This window comes from Bidens hawaiensis, unplaced genomic scaffold, assembly GCF_021521415.1.
Source record: "Bidens hawaiensis isolate Kalapana, Puna unplaced genomic scaffold, B.hawaiensis_p1.1 tig00031430_1, whole genome shotgun sequence".
In the NCBI taxonomy this organism is placed as follows: Eukaryota; Viridiplantae; Streptophyta; class Magnoliopsida; order Asterales; family Asteraceae; genus Bidens; species Bidens hawaiensis.
The window spans coordinates 39,431-56,851 of record NW_027495287.1 but is presented as its reverse complement, the minus strand read 5'-3'; the positions used below and the strand labels follow the sequence as shown (position 1 = coordinate 56,851).

General features: G+C 33.1%; 2 protein-coding genes across 2 annotated transcripts; both read left to right on the top strand.

Annotated features, from left to right (window-relative positions):
- Positions 1 to 8,360: 8,360 nt before the first annotated feature.
- Positions 8,361 to 9,969, top strand: LOC143582066 (uncharacterized). The gene is made up of 3 exons (XM_077064714.1): positions 8,361 to 8,866; positions 8,956 to 9,141; positions 9,513 to 9,969. Exons 1-3 carry the CDS (start codon positions 8,405 to 8,407, stop codon positions 9,795 to 9,797), a joined length of 933 nt encoding a protein of 310 aa, XP_076920829.1. The 5' UTR covers positions 8,361 to 8,404; the 3' UTR covers positions 9,798 to 9,969.
- A 3,378-nt stretch (positions 9,970 to 13,347) lies between these two features.
- Positions 13,348 to 14,559, top strand: LOC143582065 (endochitinase EP3-like). Its single transcript, XM_077064713.1, has 2 exons — positions 13,348 to 13,767; positions 14,204 to 14,559. Exons 1-2 carry the CDS (start codon positions 13,371 to 13,373, stop codon positions 14,557 to 14,559), a joined length of 753 nt encoding a protein of 250 aa, XP_076920828.1. The 5' UTR covers positions 13,348 to 13,370.
- Positions 14,560 to 17,421: the final 2,862 nt, after the last annotated feature.

The window sequence follows — 17,421 nt, the reverse complement described above, 5'->3', positions numbered from 1 at the left end:
CGCTAAGAAAAAAGGATGGTTAAATGATCACGCGCGTGCAAAATATGTAAGCTACTTACTCTCTTTTATGGTTCGATTTTGCTACCGTGTGGGTTATCATTAGGGGTGTTACGGTCTGGTTTTCATGATTTTTTGGTTAAACTTTGAGCCTTACCGTTAGGAACGGTTTGTTTATATTGAAAACCAAAACCGAACACTTGGGAATCAAAACCAAACTAAACCAAACCGTTACAACGGTTCTATCAGGTTTGGCTTTGAGCTTTATCGGGCTTTCATAAGAAAATGCATAAGTCAAAAAATAAAAAAGGCTATCCTAATACAAATAAAACAAACTATCTAAAATTGCATAAAATGATCGTCTTGATATTTATAATACATAAACTTGTACACTGAATGCATAAAAATATTTAAAACAAACAGAATGTCTTGATATGATCTCAATTAACATATATTGTTGTTATATAAAACGAAAATGATTGTTGCTAACATTTGTTAGTTCATTAATCTAAAAAATATGTATAGCATAATAATATATAGAATTAGTTTAATTAAACAATAAAATAATTCTGAACAGATAAACATATGTAGTATAAAAAAATAGTAATTAAAATACACTCAAGATTTACGGTCCGGTCCGGTTTTATAAAGTTGGTTTTTAGTGTAAACCGTAAATTAAGCCCGCTCACAGTTTTAAACCGAACTGTTAACACCTCTAGTTATTATTAGTTTTAACTATTTGTTGGTATCATCTCTTTTGTTAGGAAAATATTCTTCGCCATAAGGACGAGGCAATGATATAGTTAACTTCAGAAGGAACGACCATAACCCCTGATATGGAACGTGAGCTAGAGAAAAAGGCGATTAAAAGTGTGTGTGCTAAAAAGCAAACAATAAAATCTGCATGGGAGGTGGGCGTTGGACCGGTTTCGAGGAAAAAGGATCATTGGATGATACCAGATTCGTCTCAACCACCTTCAGTTGAGACCGAAAATCTTCAAAATCAGGTTGTTGCACTCAAGGAGGAACTGAAACAAAACAAGGAGAAACTTAGACAAAGCAATGAACAGTATGAAAGAATGTCAATGTTCATGAGTTCAAAGTTTCCAGATTTTGAGAACGTGGTAGTTGCATCAACAAGTAATGGAGGAAATGGATCAAGTGAACAACTCAATGAAAGTGATAGGGAAGACCTGATCTAGCTATCGTGTTAGTTAAGCCTTCATTTATGGTTTATTTATTTACTATCGTTTTAATGTTTGGAAATATTGAACCGAGTTTTGTTTTTTTATATCTAGCATTGCAAAGTTATGATATTGATGGTTTCATTGAAACCTGGCTTTCAGAATCTGATTAAATGTATTGAAGACTGATATATTTCGTTATAAGAGACTGATATTTAGTCTAAATAAAAAAATATTTGTGACTAAAATGATAAAACATTTGAGATTAATTTTCAGTCCCTAAAAAACATATTAAGGACGGAAAAGACATGTTATTAGAGAACAATTTTTAGTTTCTAAAACACTTATTAAATACTGAATTATCCTAAAAGAAACATATTAATGACTAAAATATTGTGATATTAGAGACTAAAAACTACTCTCTAATACACCTTATTAGGGACTGAACTAGTATGGAGTTACAAATCTAGTAAACGCATTAGAGACAAATAGACATGGCTTAGAAGACTGATCTTTAGTCCCTAAAGAAATGCATTTGGGACTGAAATATCAAACAACTAGAGACTGATTTTTACTCTTGGAAGATATGTATTGAAGACTGAAATGTTGTGGTACCATGGATCATTTTAAGGACTGAATTTATGTGTATTGGACACTGAATGTCAGTTGTGGTTGATGCCATGCAAAGGGGACTGATTTTCAGTCACTAAAACTACTATCTGGGACTAGGAATAGGGGACTGACCGGTGACTAAAAAAATCAGTCCTTGATGACCATTAGGGACTTATTTGTAGGTATCAGTGACTGATTCTTTAGTCCTAGATGCCTATCTTTTTTGTAGTGGATTTTTAGCTCCATTTGTTGTTTGTAAAATAATAACAATACAAACAAATTATTAAAATGATAATCATTAAAATGTATGAACAATATCAATACCAATAAAAACGGGTTTGTATTGCTTCCAATAATACCAATATTAGTAGCAATATTTGGTCGGAATCAATTTGGTTCCTAATGGTAGCAAATTATCGGTGTTTTACCGACACATAAGGTTTAAGTAAAAAGATACTATATTTGAAAAAAATCGATTTAAAAAAAATGTTATAAACTTTAAGAAAAAAAAATTAACGTTTGTAGGTATTCACTTTCTTTTTAAGAAATTAACAAACACAACTTATTATTAGAGAATAAATCAAATTGAATGTTAAATAAATAGGAAATATGTATATTATTTATAACATATGGTAGGAGTGTTCAATGATCGGTTTGAAGCAGTGAAACAGTCCAAACCTATTTGGTTTCACAGTTTTTCATTTTGCTTTTGGTTTCAGACAGTAATGAATTGATTGGATTGTTGTTTTCACCAAAACTCGGTCGTAAAGAGCGTTCTTAAATAGCAGCGTTCTCATCATTCCCAGCTCGTCCCCTATCCTAATCTCTATAAGAGCATTCTCATCATATCCCTCAAAATTATGTGAGGGTAGTTTGCAAATTATAAGATGGTGTTTTGAGTGGTTGTAAGTGTAAATTACAGGGTGGAGAGAGAAAATGCAGTGATTTTTTTGTAAATTTGAAGAAACAAAGTTTGCCCATATTTATTTTTTAATATTTGTTGACTTGGTTGTGATTAGATGAGAGAAAACCGTAATAGTAAAAGTATAAAAAGGGATTAATTAATTGAACATGATAGATAAATGTAGTGTTTATTAGAGTAATTATAAAGAAGAGGATGGGGGATACGTTGAGAATACTCTAAGAGTATTCCCAGCCTATTCCATATATTTTTCCCTATAATTTAGCTAAAAAACACCATTTCATAAATTTATCTATCATTTTTTAAAATTCTTCCACATTCTATTCCCTGTTCATATCAATAAATTAATTCTTTATTATTTTTTTCTCTTTTTGTTTTGTTATATAGTAAATGGTGATTGGGGGATAGGTGATATATCATATGGTATGGATTAAAATTGAGTCCATATATTTAGGTTTTTACTTTAGTTGCCATATAACTCATCCATATAATAGGGAATGGATTGGAGAGGTGATTTTGATAGTTTTCTTAAGACTTACCCTATATTATATGGGTTTGACAACTTTAGATAATGAGTTGAGAATACGCTAATTACACAAAAACACTTTACGTTTTTTTTCATATGTTCAATTAAATAATATATTTTATACATTTATTATTAAAGTTTCTTTCTCCTCTCTCAAAACTAATTTCAACAAATATTACAAAATAAAATGGGGCAAACAAGTTTTCCCAAAATTTACGAAAAATCATTAATTTTCTCTAATCCACGCACAACAACTCTTGGCCCTATCATATAATTACAAAAACCTTTCACAAAAAATTAACAGATGTTTTGGGAATTCTATAATATAATCTAACTCTACTATTAAATAAGGGTGGCAAACCCAACCCAAATGTGTTGTTTTGAGTCAAGATGGATAAATTTTAAAAATAAATGGGTTATGATGGATCAAAAAAATTCTTTAAGAAGGTCAGAATGGGTTGGAAATATACAAGTGAGTTATATTGATAGGTTAACATGGGTCAAAACAAAATATCCAAGTTATCCAAAATTTATATAATTCAAAAAACCCAAACTATCATGTGCGAAACAAAACTTATCCGAAGCCCAAAAAAACTATCAAAACGAAACAAAAATCCCAAACCGACTAAAACGAAACTAAACCGAAATAGACTAGCGACCAAAACGAAACAAAAAAACAGAAATGAAACCAAAAAACTGACCACAACGAAATAAAAAAAATGAAATGCAACCGAAAGTTTACCAAAATTAAACAAAAACACCTAATCGACCAAAACGAAACAAAAAAAACCGAAATGAAACTAAATCGAATAGAAAAACGACTAAAACGAAACCACAAAAACCGATATGAAACCGAAAAACTGACCAAAACGAAGCAAAAAAAAAGTGAGATGCAACTGAAAAGCTGACCAAAACAAAAACAAAAATACCGAACCGACCAAAATGAAACAAAAAAACCAAAACGAACCTGCATCGAAATAGAAAAACGACATAAACGAAACAAAAAAAAAACGATATGTAACCGAAAAGCTTACCAAAACGAAACAAAAAAAACGAAATGCAACTGAAAAGTTGACCAATACGAAACAAACAAACCGAAACGATACTACATCGAAATAGAAAAACGACTGAAACGGAAAAAAACCTATATGAAACGGAAAAGCTGACCAAAACGAAAGAAAAAAAATCGAAATACAACCGAAAGTTGACCAAAACAAAACAAAAACACCGAAGCGACCAAAACGAAACAAAAAAAAACCGAAATGAAACTGAATCGAAATAGAAAAATGACCAAAACGAAACAAAAAAACCGATATGAAACCGAAAAACTGACCAAAACGAAACAAAAAAAAGGGAAATGCAACTGAAAAGCTGACCAACACAAAAACAAAAACACCGAACCGACCAAAACGAAACAAAAAAACTGAAATGAAGCTGAAAAAACTGACCAAAAGGAAACAAAAAAAAAGGTAAACGCAATCGAAAAGCTGACTAAAACGAATAAAAAACACCGAACCAACCAAAACGAAACAAAAAACTGTAACGAAACTGAACCGAAAAAGAAAAACAACCAAAACGATACAAAAAAGACCAATATGAAAACGAAAAACTGATCAAAATGAAACAAAAAAAAGCGAAATGCAATCGAAAGCTTACTAAAACGAAACAAAAAAACTGAAACGTAGCCGACCAAAATAAAACAAAATGAATCGAAACGAAACAGAAAAACGAAATGAAACCGAAAAAACTGACTAAAATGTAACAACACTGAAACCGGAAAAACCGACCAAAACAAAAAATATTAAATGAACCTGAACCAAAATGAAAAGAAACAAAACCGACCAAAACAAAACAAAGTAACTGAAAAGATCGAAACCTAAGAGCTAAACTAAACTTTAAAGCTGAACCGAATTTTTTTTAATGAGCAAAGAGGACGGGGAAAACGCTTTAGTTGTTCATATTTTTGTTTTTTTATTTATATTTTGAGTTATTATTATTTTTTTTGAATTTTTTTATAGGTTTTTGAAACTCTTTGTATTTTAACCACCCATCTTGACATTTATTTATCCTAACACTTGTTTAAAAAAATCCATCCTAACCTATATTCATCCTGACCCAAACTCATTCTGACTCATCACCCCAGTTCAATCCAACCCATACAAATTGCCACCTCTACTATTAAAAGTAGACATATTGTCTACATGACATTCAACTAGCTTCACATAAAATGTGGCATGTATAACTTTCTAATTTAACAAATTCCATTTCATTATCTATTTTGGTTTATTGTTAAAATGAAAAATACGTTTTTTTCGAACGGTGACTTTCATAGTGGTTGAATAATCAGCCACAACTCTCGGAGAGAGCCCCAACCGCCCCACTCGGGTCAAGACTAAAATGAAAAATATGTTGTTGATAAGAATCAAACTTACTACGTTACTTTTAAAATTTAAAATGTTTGTGGCTTATCAACTCAACAAAGATAATTTGATGTTAATTTTGTCTTTTCCTTATTAGGTATAGATATGAAGCCTGCCACTTTTATTTCCTTTACAAATTATTCTTGCTAACAAATGTATTTTAGAAAATATGCAATTACCCATTTATTAATATTATTTACGTAATATCTTATAATTTATAAACTTATAATATTCATTATGTAATTTATGTAGATATATTTGACGTTTTATATATTTTCACTCTTGTGTTATACGAGATAATAACCTAGTTTATATTATTAAGAAAACAATTCTGTAGTTATCTTCGATCAATCACCTTACGTTCAAAGCTATAATTAATTATTTATATTTTTTATTATTTTTTTACGCTTTTCATATTTATATTTTTTAATTTTGAAATTAGGTTTAAAGTTAGGAATGTGATCCTCATACACCACCCTCACATGTATATATGGCTCGTATAGGCCTATACGGCCGTATATGGTACGAATGACTGACAATGAGATAAAAAAAGCTTTTTGCAGCCTATACGAGCCGTATAGGCATTAAATAGCTCGTATTGCTTCCTGATAAATCATAAAACCTATACGGTCGTATAGGACTATACGACCGTATAGAAAACATTTGTAGAAAAATTCGGATTGCCTTTTGACCACTATTAATCGCTGTCGGAAAACGACTATATGAACCGTATAGACAGATTTCCAGTGGTGCTATACAACACATGAAAGTCTCGAAAAGAACGTTAAAAATTGCTAAAAAATGTGATGCAAGTCAGATAATATATCAATTTTTTTTAAATGTCTATACGGTCGTATAGGGCTATACAAGGCACTATAAACGATGTTTGACAACATTAGACACAAGCTGATACGATTCAGGTGCTATTCGACCGTATAGGCCTATACGAGCCGTATAGAAAAAAAATGGTGTGTGAGGATTATAAGTGGTGTGGAAGGATCCTAAGCCTTAAAGTTATCCGGTTTTTTAGGCAATCCGACAAATATAAACCAATAAGATGTCGGAATTCACTTCTTCGTCAAAGGATATTAATCTATTTTAATGTTTGATTACCAAAAATTAATAACCTTAAATGTTATCATATAATATCACATATAATTTAAACCAAAACAATTAATAAATACAAGAAGGAAGGTAAACCAAAAGTCGTTTACACGAAGGTTTCGCCAAAATGGAAGCATGAAAGTAACATCGACTTCTATATACTTTGACAACTGTACTTTGGCTGTAAGAACCTTCTTCTCAGCTCATTGCCATCATAGTCATCATATAATATATTACATTTACAATGAAAAGAAACCTTATAATTAATTTGTCATTTTCACCAATACATTTAGGCACACTTTTTTCACAATTGTTACTTTATCTCGATTTAAATTATGGATGGCAATAAAATCCGAATTTAATGACAAATATGAAATTCAAAACATTTGAGACTAGTAATACCAGCCCCATTAGGGTACGGTCCCGGGTTTGATTTTACCTTAGAAGTTTGTTCATAGACTTGAGATTTATAATATGCCTGATTAACCGACACGATTTTAATCCTAAGCAATTATTTTTCACACATAAAATTGTTAAAAATATATGACGTAGAATTAAAAATAGGAATATTGAATTTTATTAATCCACTTTATCACATATTGACCGATAATAATTTATATTTACTTTTTAACCAATGATAATTCTAAATTTCAATTATGTTGCAAAGAACAATCACGGTAACATAAACATTTACCTTCAATTTATATTTGCTCCATACTCGAATTTGCTCGTATGTTTCTCTGTTTAATTCATTATCATTATTATGAGAGTGTTAAATTGAAAATCAAATATAAATCTATGTGATAGAGTTTTAAAGTGCAAGTAATAGAGTACTATCGGTCAATATGTGATAGTTAGAATTAGTAAAATTCAATTTCTTTTAGAAAGTATGAGGTCTCAACTAGTAAATGACATCTGATAATTTCGTTTTTGTATATCTACACTATCCAGTTCGCAAATTCAGTCAATCAAACCATCTACATCTAATCCCCCTTTTGGAAGGGCGGTGTAGGGGCTCATTACCCTAGAGGTGTTGCCCTTGTGAAAGAGCATCGAGATACAAGTTTAATGAACAAGAGGTTTAGTTGTTATACTTATTTTTTTTTCAAAACCATTGAAAAAACAATAATTCATTCAGTTTTCACGCATTCAATTTACATGACCCCTTACTCTAAAGGTGAGTGTTCGGCTCTCGGATCTCCCGTTAAAAAAAATTACCTATTTTATTCTTGTTGGTAATACATAATTTAAAAAATAGTTAGTATAAAAACATATTTATTATGAGATGAGATGTAAATGTAGAAATAAAATTATTAAAACGTCGTAGAACATTTAAAAGATCGTAGTATATTTAGTGGTTTGGGTCCAATCAAATTTTCATAATATATTATGATGACAAAATGAATTGGATTTCAATTTACATGATTCAACTTATTTGACTTTTAATGACAATACAATCATAAAAACCCTAAAAATAATATTATTTACGAAAAATGTGAAACCACGTTAAATCACACAACCATTCACCAAATAAGATTCTTAAATAGATTGGAAAGAAAATATATCTATAGGTGATTTCAATATTTTTCATTCTATAACAACTCAACCCCTTGAGCTTCATTTGCAAGCAACTCAACTCATGCAACCCAACCCGAATATGCAACACACCAAAACCGATTCCGACGCGACCAGCCTCACGGCATCCTCACCACCCCGATCGCCTCCCCGCCGCCCCGTATACTACGTCCAAAGCCCATCACACGATGGCGAAAAGACCATCGTGTCCTCCCACTCCACCCCGGGCCTACTCAGCCCGACCGCGTCCCCGCCCCACTCCCACTCCTACGCGGGCCACCATTCCCGCGAGTCCTTATCCACCCGCTTCTCGGGCAAGGTATCCTCATCCTTTTCGAAGCCCTGGGATAAACATTTCAACTCCATTGAAGAAGAAGGTCTTCTTGATGACGAACAACCCGAAAGATCGATACCACGTCGATGCTATGTTCTCGGGTTTATTATCTGTTTCTTGATATTGTTTTTTATGTTCGCGTTGATACTATACGGGGCTGCCAAGTCCCAAAAGCCTAAGCTTACTATGACGGTTGGTTTAAATAATTTTTAATTAAATTACGCTTGTGGCATTTGAATTGATCTAATATTATTTTTGTGGATTTGAATTTGTGTTTTCAGAGTATTACGTTTGAGAGATTTGTCGTTCAGGCTGGATCGGATTTCACCGGAGTTGCTACCGATATGGTGTCGATGAATTCCTCCGTTAAATTCACTTTCCGTAACACTGCGACGTTTTTGGGCCTCCACGTCACGTCTACGCCGCTTGATCTTACGTTCTCTCAGATTTCAGTCGGCTCTGGCACCGTAAGCGTCTTAACTCTTAACAAGTAAATCAGTAATTGGTTTGGTTTCACGGTCGGTTTTAAAATGTATATTTTTGGACGGTCGGCTTAAAAGTTTTCAAATCATATCCCTAGTCTATGTGCAAATTAATCACCAATTAATCACTAGACAGTGAGACTAGTCATCACCGATTAATAGATATTTAGTCAAAATCGCTGAATTTATATATATATATAATTTGGTAAATATTTGTTTATTCAAAATTCTACTATAAATTTCAATATGATCAATTCCGATTAATCGCTAGTATTTATTTCACTGCCCAGCTAGCGTCTGATGATTTTTACAAACGAATTGTTTGCTAGCGTCTAATGATTATTACAATTTTTTAGATTAAAAAGTTTTATCAATCGAGAAAGAGTCAGAGATTGATGAAGATATCGGTAATCGGAGACAAGGTCCCGTTGTACGGAAGCGGGCAGTTGCTTAAGAGCTCAAAGGGGATACCGACTGCGCCCGTGCCGTTGAAGCTGCGGTTCGTGGTCCGATCAAGAGGGTACGTTGTGGGTAAACTGGTTAAACCGAAATTCGACGATCGGGTTGAGTGTTCGGTTGCTTTTGATCCTAACAAGATCAATGTCCCAATGACCCTTAAAAATAAGTGCATACTTCTGTGATAAATTTTTAGCCTTTTTTTTTTTATTTTTAATTTTTTGTTATTAGTGGGAGGTGAGTGGGGTACAGCTAAATATGTAATTTTTCTATTATATATTTTTTTCTATATTTGTGAACTCCTAAACACGTAAACACAATATATATATATATATATATATATATATATTTTTTTTTTTCGTATGTAGATTGGGTCACACGGTTTTGCAGATTAGTGTTTGTTATAATACTAGCATCAAAAGTCAATAAAATATTTAATTCTTGCGTGTTAAAAGTCTCAAGTCAGGTCAAGAAAATGGAAATTTTATGTACAATTCTTCTTATGGCAATTATCGTGTCATAATTGTTTCTATATTTTTAAATTTCAGTATTTATCGTGCGTTGCTAAAAAATACATGGAACCGCATCGGAAGACAACATTGATTTAAATTCTTCTGGATGGCGACGACTGACGTAGTTTTAAATTTTTTCTTAGACTATGTCGTATATTCCACATATGACCATGTGGGGTGCTGACGTAGCTCACGCACCTCCTCCACTTTTTAACTGTTGCCAAGCGACTATAATTAAAAAAACAATTTATTAATATATTATATAAATATTATTAAAACAATCATAAACTAAACCAATTTCAACCAAAACAATCTAAAACCCAATCATCATTTACAAAAATTTTTAGCATGAATCAATCATCTTCATCCAAGGATACGGATTTTTTGGTTCAAGCGATGAGTGTTACGGTCAACATATTATTTGACGATGAGTATACTTCGAGTTTGAGAACAAGAAAATCTCGGTTAAATCAAGATCGTAAGGGTACACATGAACGTTTGATAACTGACTACTTTACTGAATACGCGATTGACTTTCAGATATGAACAATTTAGGAGGTGGTTCAAGAAATTAATATAACTTTCACATATGACCAGGGGGTCCAACTCCACAATGTTTCCGGGTGCAAGTTCCATCCAAATGCTAAAAAAACAAAACATATTATAGCAAATAAATTAACTAAGTAGAAGTTTTTAATTAAATGTACAGTTTCATCCAAATGCTAAAAATCCAAATGCTAAAAAAACAAACAGATAATAGTAGTTACCAAAATATATAATTGAGTAGTCAAAAGAGAGAAAGTTTTGATAAATAAACCTGTAAACAGTGTTAAGGTATAGTGATGACTGGTATCAATGGAACTGATGGCAAATAAGCATATAAGAAACTTGCACAATACAACCACAAAACAAATATCATTTCGGATTCACTATCCCTTTTGTATCAACACCGACATTAATTCTGACGAAACTAGCACGCTACACATCAATTACTTGCAATTCGACACACAACTAACTTATGCAAGCTTATTCGAAATAGACTATTGTAATTACCATATCTATACTATATATAATACACCAAACAAGGGCAAATTAAGACACCCATTTTTAAGTAATTTACAACACTTAAAGCATGAGATACATGTGTTAGTAAGGGTAAACATGTCTTTTAAACACAATCCATTCAACTTACAAGTTTGGTCACTCATCTTTAACCATATTATGTTTTTAATTTAACTACTTTCCACCCATGATTTTTAAACGACTATAGTCTTTTCATACGTTAATATTTTTATAAACAAATTGCACCATAAAAACGAGCATTTTATTCTCTTTAATTTGGATATGATATTGTTGTAATTTTTTTCATTTTAAATAAACTAATATGTTACGTAGGGTGTTCTGTGTCGGTTTTGATGGTTTTTAAGTTAAACTTGTGAGTCCAACCGTTAATACTGATTTTTTGTCGTCCAAAACCAAACTCAACCATTGAAAATTGAAACCGAATCGTCACTAACGGCATGGTTCCAGTTTGGTTTCACAGTTTAAACTTTAATAATAAATTTAGTTTAAAATAATTAAAAATTTAAATGTACCATCAATTTTAACTAAAAACCAACATAATATGATACTTGAGATGATCATAAATAAAAAATGATAATATTAGCCACATAAATAGTAAATATTAATGGAAGATCTAGGACGTGAAATAATAACAACAAAAATTACAAAAGGAATCATATTGCAATTATGTTAATTTACAGTCTTTTCTGGTTTCATATGGCCGGCTGCCGATATAAACCGTGAACCAGCCGTTCACTACGTTTTGAAAATTTTGAAACCGACCAACAAACCGAAAGTAAAAAATAAAAAGAAAAAAGAAGCCAAACCAATGATCGATTTAAACAATTTCATGGTTTTAACCGAACCATAAACACTTATAATTGGACGTGATTAACAAGTTCAAACCCCTACTGCATCGCGCGGGCACCCATCTAGTATTCAACATATAGCTAGGTTGTGCATACTTTAAGAAAAATTGCCTCGTCTGGATTGGCTTCAACAAATAATGTTACATAGTTTGAAACATTATAAAAGATTGAAAGTTAACTTGTTCAATATGTTACATAGTTTGAAACATTATAAAAGATTGAAAGTTAACTTATCCATTGAACGAGACAAATATCAATCAAGATTTTTAAGGGCTCAGTCGTATACTTGTTAAATAATAAAAATCTTGAAATGGATTGGAAGTTGTACATGTATCTTTAGAAAAATGAGAGTATGTTAAAATTTACGTATAAACGTTTTTTTTTAAATACTAACGTATCAAAATGTTTGTTTAAGTTTTAAACGAATGGCCAAAAATGAATAGTGGAGTTAGTGATGTATACGGAATGTTTGCATAACAGTTCATTCATAAATACAAAGATAACACATAAGTAACGTTTAAATGTAACGCCTCAGCTTCGGGGTAATTGAAACAAATGCATTTTGGATAAAAGAGAGATTTATTTAACTATTATATTACTAAGAATTACATTTCATCCGATCATCCCACTCCACTAAATGGTACAATTGCAGACTAAAGAGAGATTTATTTAACTATTATAATACTGACAAAAATATAATTAAGAAACATTTGAGCTAACTGTGATATCTTGATACGGTTTATTCGAGACAACCGTCAGTCTTTAAAAAATACAAGAGAAGAAGAGAAAATAGACCAAAACAATAATTATTTCTTATTCATTATGACAACATCGAATCATTACATATGAACAAAGTAAGATTTCAAATCCAAATTAAACACAAGACAGAATTACAAATTTTGTCCTTTAAAATAAGACGAATTACGGTTCGTGTCCTTTTCTAAGTTTCCTTGCAGGCGGTGTACTTTAAACTTTTTTTTCCTACAAGTTATGTCCTTTACGCTAACTGGGTTAGAAAAACTCTGTTAAATCCCATCACGTGAGAAGCATGTGAGGGCATTTTTGTCTTTTCACCTGTACCTGCAACTTCTTCTTCTTCTTCAAAATAGAAAAATACCAAAAAACTCGCTGGTCGGACTCGAACCCGCGACCTCAGGCCGGACCAGAGTGTAACACACACACCAGCCAACTGCGCTGGTGTGTCAGTTGGTTTAACATCGTAAACGTTTTAATATATACATATCCACACGTTTTAGTGTTCACAACACTATAAATGCACACCCACAATCCAACTAACTAAACCAAACAAACCACCATGAAAACAATCAAAATACTCATCATTGCCGGAGTACTTGTCGTTGGAATCCTCAACTCCGCCGCCCAAAACTGCGGTTGCAGTCCGGACTTGTGTTGTAGCCGGTTCGGTTTTTGTGGCAGTGACGAGGCGTATTGTGGAGCCGGCTGCCAAGAAGGGCCGTGCTTCGCGGCTCCTCCCACGAATAATGTTGATGTTAGTAGCATCGTGACCGATGCATTCTTTAACGGGATCGTGGATCAGTCAGACGCCAGTTGTGAAGGGAGAGGGTTTTATTCACGAGCCGCCTTCCTTGAAGCCCTCGGAAACTATCCTCAGTTTGGTAGGGTTGGTTCTGAAGATGATTCAAGGAGGGAGATTGCAGCTTTCTTTGCTCATGTTACACATGAAACTGGACGTAAGAATTAAGATCCATTCCTCTATATTAATTATGTTACATGATCTAAATAAGGCAACATTTGAACAATATTACTACTTTTGAAATCATTTTTGTATACTTTATAAACTTATATATGCCTGCCCAATATGGGTATTTTAACCGTCACAAGATATTTCTTAACAATACTTTCACATAGAATTCTTGCAATACCATGACTAATAGATTATAGGTATTAGTGAGATAGATGTAGAGATCTCTTTAAACGTTTGTATGTAATTATTTCACTTAACTAATGAAAGATCTATAACATATAAAAATATGTTATTACTTGAGTTTGTTACAATTAATTTTTGGTAATTAACCATTTACAACATTAAAGTCGCTAACAAAAATAATAAATAGATTGTGTTGTGTGTTCTATATATAAATTAACTATTTGTTTTGCATGTGACAGATTTTTGCTATATTAATGAAATAAACGGTGCCTCAAGGGATTACTGCGACGAAAATAATACTCAATATCCATGTAACCCTGACAAGGGTTACTTTGGGAGAGGCCCGATCCAATTGTCATGGAATTACAACTACGGTCCAGCCGGAAGGAGCATCGGGTTTGATGGGCTCAACAATCCTGAAACTGTGGCCACAGATCCTGTGATCTCTTTTCGGACCGCACTGTGGTTTTGGATGAACAACGTCCACTCGATCATCGGTCAAGGGTTTGGAGCTACTATTCGAGCTATTAATGGAATGGAATGTGATGGTGGCAATCCAGCTACTGTAAGTGCCCGTGTCCAATACTACACTTAATATTGCAACCAGCTTGGTATATATTAAAACGTTTACGATGTTAAACCAACTGACACACCAGCGCAGTTGGCTGGTGTGTGTGTGTTACACTCTGGTCCGGCCTGAGGTCGCGGGTTCGAGTCCGGCCAGCGAGTTTTTTGGTATTTTTCTATTTTGAAGAAGAAGAAGAAGTTGCAGGTACAGGTGAAAAGACAAAAATGCCCTCACATGCTTCTCACGTGATGGGATTTAACAGAGTTTTTCTAACCCAGTTAGCGTAAAGGACATAACTTGTAGGAAAAAAAAGTTTAAAGTACACCGCCTGCAAGGAAACTTAGAAAAGGACACGAACCGTAATTCGTCTTATTTTAAAGGACAAAATTTGTAATTCTGTCTAAACACAATTAAAAATAAACGGATAATGATATTTAAATATTAAACTTATCCCGCAAGATTTTAGATAACCACTGTTAATCTAAATAGGAGTTTACATGGTCGAATAAACTCCCGACCCCTTGAAAGCATCTTTGTCCTTAAGGGCGGAATGTCGTTACCATGGTGGTCAATCTCAATGAAAGCACCAAAATGATATAGGCCGGTTCGAGATGGTCAATCTCAATGAACGCACCAAATTGATATAGACCGGTTCGAGATGGTCAATCTCCCAATAGACCCGTAGAGTGGGTTAGGCTCCAATAACAAGATAGAAAAGAAACCGAAGTTGGAATAGTTTTCTGATATTTTTTTCTTATTCTTTTTTTATAAACAAATATTACAATATATAGGAAAATCAAAGACATAATACTAGAAAAAGGTAAAACAATAATTAAACATAATTAGAGTATAATAAGAAAACTAAATAATAGATAAACTTAAATAATATATTAAACTTTAATTAATATTAACGTTCGTATCATATCTTCTAATACATGTCGAGTGTCGAGTAGCCTATGATGATCTAAAGCTACCTCGTCTACATAAGATATTTCTGGTTATAGAAAATCACAATTCATCAATTGAATATGGAATACAAACACTAATTGATATACAAACTAAATAATATTATTGAATATGTAATTTTTCTAATATAATTGTAACTGATCGATAGAGAGGTATATAAACCCTACCAAGCTACGACTTTGACCGACACACCTTTAATCACAATTGTTTAAACCTAATCTGACCCCTAACCTATTTACAATAATACCTTTGACCAATAAGAAAACATAATTAAAATATAATAAGAAAACTAAATAGCAGATAAATTTAAACAATATATTAAACTTTAACTAATATTAATGTTCGTATCATATCTCCTAATACACGTCGAGTGTCGAGTAGCCTATGATGATCTAAAGCTATCTCGTCTACACAAGATATTGTTGGTTATCAGAAAATCATAATTCATCAACTGAATGTGGAATAAGAACACTAATTTATATAAAAACCGAATAATATTATTGAATATGTAATTTTTCTAATATAATTGTAAGTGATCGATGGAGAGGTATATAAACCCTACCAAGCGACGACTTGACCGACACAACTTTAATCACAATTGTTTAAACCTAATCTGACCCCTAACTTATTTACAATAATACCTTTGACCAAGGTTGCTAAAGTCGCTATGCGGACCAGACGCCGACTGAGGCGTTAAGTATATTCGGAGTACTCGGGGAGTACTAGGACATCGTAAATATAAAGAAAACTAATTTTTGAATATTATATATATGTCAAATATCATTAGTTTACTAATATTTATAACAAAATATGTGAATATCAATATAAATAAGAGAAATACATTTTTAAATAATAAATTATTTTAAAGATTGCTAATTATTAATTAAAAATGACATTCGTTATTTAATATTATAGAATACGAATTATGTTTTATTTTTTTAAGTCAAAATCAACTTAAGTCCACCGACTAGATGTGATTCTTGCTAAGGTTGACTACCTTTGATCGATTCTTAGTAACTATGCGGAGTTAAAGAAACCCTCTCAGCGACATACTGTGACAACTGCCCAATCCGACCCGACCCAGGTACCCGTTTTCGAATCCGATTCTTTTTATGATTTAAAATTTGATTATTAATCTTTGTAAAATTTAACATTAAATAATTATATATATTTTTATATTACTTATTAATAATAATAATTTTCCTTCCCGCCTCTTTCTCCCTCTTGTCGCCGTCCCGCCTCTTTCTCCCTCTTGTCGCCGTCCCGCCTCTTTCTCTCTCTTGTCGCCGTCCCGCCTTCCTTTTTCTCTCTTGTCGCCGTCCCGCCCCTCTGCTTAACCCCTAAGCCTGAAACCCTTTTTTTCTCTTAACTCTTTGTTTGTCCTTTGGTTCTTCCCGCCTAAGGATGTCTGCGCAGCTCCACGCGCCAGACTCCTTACAAGGAAGCCTGCGTGAAGACCAGTTGTTCCTGCGATACGCGAGGCGAACTGTTCCTGCAGCGCGCTAAGGATTTAAGTTCTTCCCGCAGCGCGCTAAGAATTGTAGTTCTTCTCGCAGCGCGCTAAGAACGGTAGTTCTTCCCGCGACGCGCTAAGGATTTGTAGTTCTTCCCGCGGCGCGCTAAGGATTTGTAGTTCTTCCCGCGACGCGCCAAGGATTTGTTCTCTGTCTGCCTTCGCCCTCGCGCGTGCGCCCGAGCTTTCTCGCGCTAGACCTTAAGTCTTTTCTTCTGTTTAGGTCAGCCTGTATTCTTTTGTGATATCTTATCTTCTGTCTGAATAGTCACTTTCGGCGCAGCATGCGCACCAACCCCATTGGTTGGCAGAAAAAGTGACTGACATAATCCTTTGAAATCTTCTTTTGCATGTCTTGAACAGTGTTTTCCCTGACGCCTCCCATGCTTTGACCTGTATCCTGTCAGCTT